Raw genomic sequence first — 12007 nt, forward strand, 5'->3', positions numbered from 1 at the left:
AAATATCAAATTTAGGTGATTTTGTGCATAAAACAAGCAAAAAAATCTGCCAATGGGGTAAGCAAAAAAATCTTGAACATTTTTCTTAAACAGTAAATTTAAGAAAAATTCGCTTACCCCATTTGCAGATTGTTTTGCTTGTTTTATGCACAAAATCACTTTAATTTGTTATTTTTGGTCTAAAAACTAGACTTATTTTCTTGGGTCGTTTTGCTCATCAAGAAAAAGCATCTTAATTTAAGATTTTTTTAATATTTTTACTGAAAACAAGACACAAATACTAAGAAATGTTTTTCTTGAAAATATTTTTTTTGCAGTGTGTACAGTGTACAAACCAGTCTTACCAGAAGATTTTGATATAAAACTTTTATTTTAAACTAATATGGTGGTTTACATAAACAAGTGGCAACGTATCAGTGCTTAGGACTTTAATCTACTCGTGAATTTATAACCATGATAAACAAGCAATACACTGCAAAAATGACTTTTCTCTACGATTTTCCAATTAATCGTTTTTTAAAACGTGGTCTAATAAAAATCGATTCTCAAAGAGGAGAATCGATTTTTTTTCTTTCATATTTATTTCCGCAAACATTGAATGTAAGATTTACTTTAATCTAATTACTAGTCTTCAACGTTCGTGTTGTGGCTTTTAATTTTTTTTATTAATTACCCACTAAACTGCTGTTCACTGTTCTTTTTTATTAATATAGTATTTGTATTAAATCTATATTCATTGAGTTGAATCGAGAATCGAGTATAAAAACCTACCTGAGAACCGGAATCGAAAATTGAATCGGAATCGAATCAATTTGATAACTTGTGAATCGAAATCGAATCAATCTGGAACATCTGAATCGATACCCAGCCCTACTTGTTATAAGTAGAAATCTCTAAAAATTATTAAATAAAGATGCTTTTTCTTGATGAGCAAAATGTCCTATGAAAATTTGTTTAGTTTATAGACAAAAAATATACAATTGAAATGAATTTGTGATTAAAACAAGCAAAAAATCTGCCAATGGGATGAGAAAAATAATTTTTCTAATATTTTTCAAGAATTACTCATCAAGAAAATACATCTTGATTTAAGAATTTGTAGATATTTCTACTGAAAACAAGACAAAAATACTGAGAGTGTCATTTTTTACAGTGTGCTTCACTGCAAAAAATTATTTTCAAGAAAAAGTGTATTTGTATTTTTGTCTTGTTTTCAGTAAAAATATCTAAACATTCTTAAATTATTTTTTATACCAAAAATATCAAATTTAGGTGATTTTGTGCATAAAACAAGCAAAAAATCTGCCAATGGGGTACGCAAAAAATCTTGACATTATTTTTTTTAAACACTAAATTCAAGAAAAAATAAGCTTACCCTATTGGCAGATTTTTTGCTTGTTTTATGCACAAAATCACCTTAATTTGATATTTTTGGTATAAAAACTAAACTTTTTTTCTTGGGTCGTTTTTCTCATCAAGATTTAAGAATGTTTAGATATTTTTACTGAAAACAAGACAAAAATACTAAGAATTTTTTTCTTGAAAATCATTTTTTGCAGTGTAGTTTAGTTGAATTCAGCTCTTACAGTGTCATCCAATTTCAGTGCAAATAAAGGCCATAAATTAAGTTGATAAATTAAATTTATAATTACAATGGACAAAGACAGGAACCATGTTTACACTCATGATAAAAGACCAAAAGGTTTTCAATCACAGATTTCTTATGCCACTGAAATATCCCAAACATTCACCATATCAGTCTTGAACATGCATAAGTCCATGTAGATGATGTAATTTTTTTATAAATTTTCAAAACACCCTTTATATTTCTCTTAACATCATCTGAAAATATATGTAGGCTGATCCAGAGATGATCATGTAAACTGAAATTATGTGCTTTAATACAGGCTGCAAAAACAAACTTACTCGTCTTACAAAAAAGTATTAAGGCATTCAGTGTAACAATATAAAAAAAAATGTGAATCGGAATAAAACCCGAGTTGCATAAAATAAACACAAACAAAGTCATAAAAGCAATATTTTTGCTTTCATGAAGACCACCAAAAAGACTTTTGCAGCTTATTTACAAACATAAATATTTCAACGTTACGAGCTGTTACTGTGAGGAAGACATCAAAAATGATATTTTTAAAATGCTAAAAATGTTTCGGGATGCATATGTGCCATTCAGTTCATAGACTTGGTAAATGTGCATTACCACATATAATATAATATACAGTCATTTAACAATAGACACAAACTCTGATACACAAATATATTTCAGATGTTGTTATGCAAAGCTTTCTAGAGCTGCTCAGAGGTAGTCATCCTCACTGGAGGCAGATGAAGAGTTATCATCGGGGTACATCGAGCCCTGAGAGCTGGCAGAGGGCGTACGGCTCATTCGCCACAGCTGGGCGGCAAAGGCCCGCCCCCAACTGCAGGGCCGACCAATAGGGCGCAGCAGACGCACCAGCTCTGCGGCCTCGAGCCAATCAAACGTTCACTTGCTTTGAGCGCGAGTGTTACGCTGCCTACTCATACTGGTCAGCATCTGGCTAATGTAGGACGTCAACAGGTCATCCATTTTATAACCCTGTTATGAGGAAAGCAGAGAGGTAAATGCAATGATTTATAGATATAAAGTTAAAGGTGTTTTGTGGTTTCATGTCTCACCAGTGATGTCTCACACAGAAGTTTGCTGCCCTGAACCAGGTTTCCAATGGTAATGTGGAAATATGTGTTTCCACTGCTCCAGTTGGAAATCTTCGTGAAGGGATACGTGATTAAAATATCCTGTGGATAGAGAAAAAAATCACTGCATGATCGGATCGATACAAAGACATAAATACACAGACAGCTAATAATAAAGACAGCTCATACCTTGTTTTTGGGGTCGATCAGACTGACTCCATATTTGTTTAGGGCTATCAGCAGTATCTCAGGAAAGTTTGGCTCGGTGGTTTGCTGAATTGACAAGAAAGATTTTATGTTTGTGTCTAACATATCTGTAACACAAGATCATTTATCTTTAAAGCGGTTTTGTGTTACCTTCACTTCAAAGAAAGCAGAACCAAACGTGGGCCATTTGAAAATGATCTTGAGAAACATTAGTTTGGCTTCCTCCCTTGATTTACCAGCGTGTCTGTTGAAGTATGCCACAATTGACTGCAAAATGAAAAATATACGTTGTGTCAATGCAAATAAAATGGACAAATTTGAGGAAAATACATTTGAATAGCACAGCTGTAAAACACAAACCCTCTTCCAGTCGTCCGGTGAGAGTTGGCGTATCAGATCCTGAGGAATGAGCTCCTTTAGCATTTTGGGAATGCTGGGAAAGTGGGATTTGTCATCTTCAAATTTGACTCGGTAGATCAGGGCACCAAGCTGGAAAACCTCGTCTCTGGAGCACTTGTGATATCCACGAAGATACTTGGGTAATTCCTGGATATTTATAAAGAAAATTTGACATTGTAAAATGTCTTAAACAGTACTGTAATGATGTGTTTAGTATTAAATTGTATGTTTCATATGTGATATCTGTGGTTTTGTACTATACAGTAGTTTTTTGACTCACCTGATAATAATGAAAGATAGAGTCTGCAAAAGAGTCTTTCCCTGGAACTGTGGCCGTCCACAACTTCTTCATAAAAAACACCTGGTAGGTCAGTGAAGGAACTATACCTGAACATGAGAAAACAACAATTATAGCATTTATTATCTAACACAGGTTTAGACCCTCAGACTAATACCATAGTAGGGAATGATGACCATATTCATGAGATTTGCATGGTACTTCAAAGTGCTTTGAACAATACAATCACAATACCATGGTTTTTATTTATTTTCTTTATTTATAAATAAAGCACAAATCAGGTTTATTTCAATGCACAGTGAATTTATGTTGATTTTATGCAACAACAAAAAATACTTTTGCACAATTTTTATGAAAGTTAAGACTGAATGGACCTGAAAATGTCAAATGGTGTAACCGCCAATTGCGCTAAAGAATGAGAAATATTAAATAATTTATCCACCTTGATGGCATGTAAGCATAATCATAAAAAATAATTTTAAAATATAATTTTATTAGTTATTTCTAAATGTACATTTTAATGCGTTTTTATAATATTTGTCCTGACATATGCTGAAAACAGCTCTGTTTTCCAAATAATCTTTGACAAATGATGTAAAAAAAAATCATATTACACTAAACTAGATGATTATATTTGATTCCACATTTTTTTATGAATATATTTTTAAAAATTCTAGTTACACCAATTGACACAGACTGGTTACACCACATTGACATTTTTGAAATTATCCCCCAAATATTCTTTTAAAATGAAATAAAACCAGAAATTTTAGACTTGGTCCTCAAAAAAGAGAATGTATGCAAGTAATCTGCAAATTTATTTTGAAATTTTAACCATTTTACATTTATTTGAACCATACGGACACAAAATAATAAACGTCACGTCATTGGCTCATATATCCAAATAACTTGGTAATACTATTTGCTAATTTAATTTAATAAAAAGCATTATTCATTTAATAATTCATGATTTAAAGAATTACTTCACTTTCACAAAAAATCCTGAAAATGTACTCACCCCCATGTTATCCAAGATGTTTATGTCTTTCTTTGTTCAGTTGAGAAGAAATCCAGGATTTTTCTCCATATAGTGGATTGGACCTCAATCGTTTGCAGTTTCAATTCAGCTTCAAATGGCTATAAACAATCCCAACTGATGCATAAGTTGTGGTTTAAAAGTACCTTTTTTTTGTGAAAAGATGATTGTTTTGCTAGGAAAAATGGATTGTTTAGAGCCCTTTAAAGCTGCATTGAAACTGTAAACTGTTGAGGTCCACTAAAGTCCACAAGAAGGAGAAAAATCTTCAAATGTTTTCCTCAATTTCTTTTTGACTGAACAAAGACATAAGGATGACATGGTGATGAGTAAATTATCAGATTTTTTTATGAAAGTGGAGCATTTATTTAATAATACGATTAATTAGCATGAATTAGCTCATAAGATAAATATGACAAATATGATAAACAATAATCAATATGAAGTAAAATTCACAGCTGTACCGTCTTTAGCTGGTCTAGATTTCTTTATCCAGTCAGTCAAATGCCGGACAAAGTCAAAGAAGAAATCCCCCTCAGGTACACTGATCACCTACAACACCAACCCATAAAAACAAGAGGAACTGACTTCATACAGGTACATCTATAATCACCTTCTGCTTTAATGATGACTGGAGTTTGGAGAAAAGCTCTGTTTTTATTCATTTCGAGTTAGATCACACTAAAAGTACATTTGGTAACACTATGATATCTGGTTAAATGGGTCACAGTGTGCAATGTTACCTTATCAGATATCTTGACAAACAGACTAAAGCCTTCTGGTGATTTCAGCAGCAGTCTAGTAGAGATGTTGAGACAAAAGTCTTTGGCTTTTGTGCTGGACTCAACCTCAAAAGCCTGAAACAAACATTAGTAACATTAACAGCCACTCTTAAAACTTCTGCGAAGATTTAAACATACATCACATCTCTGTCATGCTGTTTAACGCTGTGATTTTTAACCCAGGCAGCAAACGACTCTGGGCTCGACCCGCGCCATAGTCTGCACCTAACAGCAAAAAATACATTTCCCTGGCCAAAAATATATTTTAAATATATGCTAAATACATTTTGTAGAAAGTAATGCTCAATTAAATATATTTTTTAATTTGAAAATATATTTAGTTTTAACCTTCATATATCAACATATATTTCAAAATGCATTTCAAGGGGAAGCAAATACATTTCAAATTTTACATACGATATGTCAAACATTTATTTATATTTTATATTATGAATATATTTTAAATATGCTAAATACAAGGTAATGTTATATAAGTATATTTTTGATGTTAAAAGTTCGTAACAAAGTTTTTCTTCCAAATCAACGTGAATATATTTCCTTGTACATGGAGGGCTAAATATATATATATTTTAATGCTTTACAATTTATTTACCTATTTACTACAAAAAATGGCCAGAAAATATATCGGTGAAATATATATTTTTGTAAACATATTCCAAAATATATTTCAGCAAATATATTTTTTGGTAATTTTTTAATATATTTCAAAATACACAAAAATTGCCAAAAATATATCAGTGAAAAATATATTTTGTAAACATATTCCAAAATATATTTCAGCAAATATATTTTTTGGCAATTTTTGTAATTTTTTTTAATAAATTTCAAAATACACAAAAATTGCCAAAAATATATCATTGAAAAATATATTTTTGTAAACATATTCCAAAATATATTTCAGCAAATATATTTTTTGGCAATTTTTAAAAATATTTTTAAATATATTTCAAAATATACAAACTTGCCAAAAAATATATCGTTGAAAAATATATTTTTGTAAACATATTCCAAAATATATTTCAGCAAATATATTTTTTTGGCAATTCTTGGAATATTTGTAAATATATTTCAAAATATACAAAAATTGCCAAAACATATATTGGTGAAAAATATATATTTTGTAAACATATTCCAAAATATATTTCAGCCAATTTATTTTTTGGCAATTTTTGTAATATTTTTAAATATATTTTAAAATACACAAAAATTTCCAAAATATATATTGGTGAGAAATATCTTTTGTAAACATATTCCAAAATATATTTCAGCAAATATTTTTTGGCAATTTTTGTAATTTTTAAAATATATTTCAAAATTCACAAAAATTGAACAAAAATATATCGGTGAGAAATATCTTTTGTAAACATATTCCAAAATATATTTCAGCAAATATATTTTTTGGCAATTTTTAGTATATTTTGAAAATATTTGAAAATATATTTGAAAATATAGCCTATTTTTTGCCATATGGGCAGCTCCAGTGCAGATCTGGCCTGGAGTCGTCTGCTGTCTGGAAACATACCAAACTATTTCCAAACTAGTCTGCTTTGACTTGTAACATTACGATCGAAAATAAGATGTGTAATTTACAACTTTTTCATTTTAAGTGAGTTAGCAGCACAGTATATCACATTTTCTGGGTCAGCACACTGCCGAAAAAACAAGATGTACAGTTAGTCATAGACATTGTGTCTCACCTCATCTGTGTCATCAGGGAAATAGACTTTATGAAAGATCTGCGTGGTCTTATGTTGAATGGCCTCCACTTCAACCAGGTGAGGGGGATACTTCCGAGAGCCATTCCTAAAACACAAACAATGACTCATTCATACTCTAACAGCCATTAAAACTGCAGACGGCACCAAAAAAACATCACGACTCTCAAGTCTTAATGACTCTGAGCTCAAAGTGAGGTGCACAGAGAAAAATACAAAGAAAAACAGAGGGGAAAAATACAGTCACCTACATAAATATTGGAACAGAAGCACATTTTGTGTTATTTTAGTTGTTTACCAAACTTTTACTTCAGTTAAAGTCCTATGATAAATATATCGGCTTAAAATGCACACTCTCAGCTTTACTTAGAGGATATTCACATCCAAATGGGATGAAGGGTTTACAAATTACAGTCATTTAATATTTAACAACCTTTTTTTAAAGAGGCCAACAGGAATGGGACAGGTGACTTCAAAGCTGTTTTATGGACAGGTATTGTGTATTTGTTAAATTTTTTTTTGTTAAATGAATTATGTTAAAGGTCTGGAGTTGGCATTTGCATTTGGAAGCTGTGGCTGTGAACCCACATTATGGGGTTCAGGGAGATCTCCATGCAAGTGATACACTGTAAGCCCATACAGGTTGATTGAACCTAAAAAATTTATGGAAACTCGTTGCCCTAAAAAAGTTAATTTTGCCTGGTTGAAATAACAATTAATTTTAAGTTTAATGTACTTAATGTTTTAATTTCTTAAAATATTCCTGCACTCTTAACCCAGATTCGATGACATTATGTTTGAGGAAACCCATTGCATATAACTTTAGTTTTTATTACTTTATATTACATTTGATGTTATAAATGTTATTATAACAAAATTAATGACTGACTTTAAGTCAGTCATTGAATAAACGTGATTCTCCACAGAAACACACAAAAAATGTGTTTTGACATACATTGTCAGTACTGTGGAGAGAAATACCATAAAATGTTCTGAACAGTGTTCATGTAAGGAAACACTGATCACCTGAACAGTGACTTCACAAAATTATCATTTACAACAAAACAACATCAATAATATAAGAGCTTGAACCTATATGACATTTTATTAACAAATATTTGAGTACAGAAAGTTCTTATCAGTTTTTAATTTGTGAAAAAGCAGAAAATAATCAAAATATTCAGGCGCAAAGGATTATGGGTATTCCTCACAACATGAACTAATAATTTTAAGTTCATGTTACTTGAATGTTTTAGTTTAATAGATTTTGTAAGCTTAAAAGTGAAATCAACCAAACTTTTTAAGCTTTGGCTTCAAAACAGAAAATATTAATGATGTTTCCTTGATTGTTTGAGTGAAGACAATTTCTGGGTTAACAGTGTACAGACCATAATTAGGTTTCAAAAACACAACCAGTCCATCAGTCAGACAGGAGGAACATTAGTAGTGACCAGATCAACAATTTGGTACATTTTGATTTAAAAAAATAACACACTGGTGAGCTCAGCAATAAAAAAAACCCTGAACTGAAATGATATAAGAAAACAATGGTGAATGATGGCATCTCCATGATGAAGAAAAACCCAATGGTCACATGTTATGCAGAATGAACAAATTAAATGTATTCACAAAACATCCATAACCCATGGTTACTGTAGTAAAACCACAGTTTTAGTAATCAATACACCAAAGAAAACATGGTTACTACACTTTTACCACAAAAAACATGGTAAAATTTGGTAAGGGTGTGTTAGCAGGTGTTTTATTTATTTAAGCTTAAAATTATGTATTAGAATTTTACAATTTAATTCATCATCTCACAAACCCTCTGCAATTCCCTCTCGAACCACCAGGGGTTCGCAAACCCCAGTTTGAGAAACCCTGCAGTAAAGTACAGTATATGCAGGTGTATTTACCGTAAAGCTTTCTGCAGTCTCTGCATGCAGTCGGAAGCCAGTGGATGATGTTTCTTCGACTGCAGGAATCTCTGGACATGCGGCAACAGGACGTTACTGGGAGGAATGAGACCAGTACACAACCAGAGCAGCTCCCAACCTTTCTCCTCGCTGTACCTGTAACAAACATACATCACTACAGCTTTACATAACTATTATCAGTTGATATTAATGACAGCATCACTACTGATGGACAGGAATTAAGTGTGGAGATGTGTTTTGGGTTATGTAGCTCCTGGTGTGTAGGTTGTGGGTTTGATTCCCAGGGAACACAAATACTGATAAAAATGTACTGTAAGTCACCTTGGATAAAAGCGTTGGCCAAATGCTTAAATGTCATGTAATGAAAATGTGTGAACTCACTTGATGTGGTTGTCGGTCAGCTGTTTAATTATCTGACAGTAGATCTCATCTTTCAGAGGCTCCGCCTTCAGCGCGCCCTCGAAGATCTGATCCGTCAGCTCATTCACAGATCGCGTCCGTTTGGATGGATAATCGCCCATATATTTCATCATAGGTGCAGAATGTGTCAAGGACATTTAACTTTAAAAAATGAAATTCACAAAGGTCTAAAGTATGTTCAAACGCTTCAGTAAAGTGAAGGATATCAATGAAGGCCATGCAGGCCTCTTGTGAAAGCTCCTCATGGTTCACACATTTCTTCAGTAGGGCTTGTTTGATGGGCTCTCGTGTGCAGCTCCACAGTTTGTCTTTCCCTCGGTTTTTGGTGATCATCACTCTGCTGAGTGTGTGTTTGGGAGGAGGTCTGGATGAGGGAATGAAGTCAGAAGGATAAAGTCTGCTGTTGTTCATAGACATTTTTTACTGTCAAACATACCATTACTGTACCACAATAAGGATAAATTATTACAATTATGATGTATCATCTTAGCATTTGTTGTACTGCCTTTAAATGATGTCGTTTTTAGTAATGAACACATCTTCTGCACATAATAAACTTATTACTGAATTACAGTCACAAGACTGGAAATCACAAGTGACGTAAATTACACATAAATTCAAAAATCACAAAAAAGGACAATTTAAGAGAAAACGTTTTTTTCGAACCAAATGTTCGGCAAGGAATTTCAAGCGATTTTAAGGTTTAATTGTTTACCTTTTTTTTTTACTCATACTGTATTTAGATTTTTTTGTTAGGGTGTACACGCCAAAATTGCTGGGTTATTTTCCATCCAGCGATTGGTCAAAAATTGACAAACCCAGCCGCTGGGCAAAATTTACCTAAATGTTAACATTTGACCCAACAGTGGGTTAAAACCATATTGTGGTGAAACATATTTGATATTTGTGACCCTGGATCACACAAGCAGTCTTATGTTGCATGGGTATATTTGTTGCACTAACCAAAAATACATTGTATGGGTCAATTTTAATTTTTTACACTGCAAAAATTATTTTCAAGAAAAAAATTCTTAGCATGTTTGTCTTGTTTTCAGTAAAAATATCAAAAAATTCTTAAATTAAGATGCTTTTTCTTGATGAGCAAAAAGAAAATAATTCTAGTTTTTAGACCAAAAATATCACATTTTGTGCATAAAACAAGCAAAAAAAAAAATCTGCCAATTGGGTAAGCCAATTTTTCTTGAATTTAGTGTTTAATAAAAATGTTAAAAAAAAATTAGCTTACCCTATTGGCAGATTTGTTTGCTTGTTTAATGCACAAAAACACTTAAATTTGATATTTTTGGTCTAAAAACTAGACTTATTTTCTTGGGTCGTTTTGCTCATCAAGAAAAAGCATCTTAATTTAAGAATGTTTAGATATTTTTACTGAAAACAAGACGACATTTTTTCTTGAAAAAAATTTTTTTGCAGTACAAAAATTACTTATTTATTTTTGTTTATTTTGTATTTTTGTCTTTGTTTCAGTACAAATATTAAAAAATTCTTAAATCAAGATTCATTTTGTTGATGAGCAAAATCACCTAAGAAAATAAGTCTATTCTTAAACAAAAATATCAAATTTATTAATTGAATTTGTGCATAAAAGGGCAAAAAAAAAGAACATTTGCCAGTGGGTAAGAAAATTTTCTCTTGAATTTTTCTTGAATTAAGTGTTACGAATTTTTAGATATTTGTACTTAAGGCAAAAATACTAAGTAAGAAAGTAATTTTTTGCAGTGTATGCCAAAAATCATTAGGATATAAACTCATTCCCCGCTAGCCTTTTTTTTTAAATTGCCCACCAGCATTTTTGTGATTTTCACAAAAGTTTCACAAAATGCCTTCCAGGAAATTTATTTTATAAATATAAACATACAAATATATCAAATGAAAAAACAGACCCTCTGCTTTCAAACAAACAAACAAACCGGAAAAAAAGTTTCATCCCATCTTCATTTGTTCTATTTTTATAACCTCTTACATATAGTTAGGTTTCTCAAAATTACAAAATTTTGAGCAAAAAGCTGAAATCATTGCGCTTTTGTAAAGAATTTTTTATAGAGATCAGATTCAGAACGATGATCAAAACATACACAGAGTTTAAAATGTTGTTAAAATTCTACCGTAAATATATTAAAATGTATTTATCGTTAGTAAAATGTGTTGCTATTGACTTCATTTGGACAACTTTAAAGGTGATTTTCTCAATTTCGTTTTTTTTTTTTTTTTGCACCCTCAGATTCCAGATTTTCAAATAGTATTTAAGGTTATGTGCATGCAGTTAGAGATGAATCACCTGAAGTAGTCATAAGAGAACTCCTCCAATGTGTATGGCTTTACTCTCTCTGTACTCTCCATCATGGGCACGTGGGAAATCCGGACCGACTCCTGACGCTGATCCGGTGTCATAGTAACCAAAGCCTGAGAGAAAACAAGAGAAAGAAAACAACACGAGTGAGAGAGAGTATCTCACCATAAAAGATGAAGCAAATCTT

The 12007-nt window shown here is 31.6% G+C and overlaps 1 protein-coding gene across 1 annotated transcript in view; it reads right to left on the minus strand.

The window, feature by feature from the left end:
* Positions 1–1313: 1313 nt before the first annotated feature.
* The window catches only part of myo7aa (myosin VIIAa), a 57288-nt gene continuing 46594 nt past the window's right edge, over positions 1314–12007 (minus strand). Inside the window, exons 37-49 of the mRNA XM_073815792.1 lie at positions 11809–11933; positions 9716–9873; positions 9471–9624; positions 9069–9224; positions 7135–7240; positions 5378–5491; positions 5099–5186; positions 3581–3687; positions 3262–3447; positions 3052–3168; positions 2884–2967; positions 2677–2796; positions 1314–2596 (exon numbers count right to left, since the gene is read on the minus strand). Coding sequence (XP_073671893.1) covers positions 2504–2596; positions 2677–2796; positions 2884–2967; positions 3052–3168; positions 3262–3447; positions 3581–3687; positions 5099–5186; positions 5378–5491; positions 7135–7240; positions 9069–9224; positions 9471–9624; positions 9716–9873; positions 11809–11933 — 1608 coding nt within the window. The 3' untranslated portion in view covers positions 1314–2503. The remainder of the gene's footprint in view (positions 2597–2676; positions 2797–2883; positions 2968–3051; positions 3169–3261; positions 3448–3580; positions 3688–5098; positions 5187–5377; positions 5492–7134; positions 7241–9068; positions 9225–9470; positions 9625–9715; positions 9874–11808; positions 11934–12007) is intronic.

This window comes from Paramisgurnus dabryanus, chromosome 9 (genome assembly GCF_030506205.2).
Source record: "Paramisgurnus dabryanus chromosome 9, PD_genome_1.1, whole genome shotgun sequence".
Classification (NCBI taxonomy): domain Eukaryota; kingdom Metazoa; phylum Chordata; class Actinopteri; order Cypriniformes; family Cobitidae; genus Paramisgurnus; species Paramisgurnus dabryanus.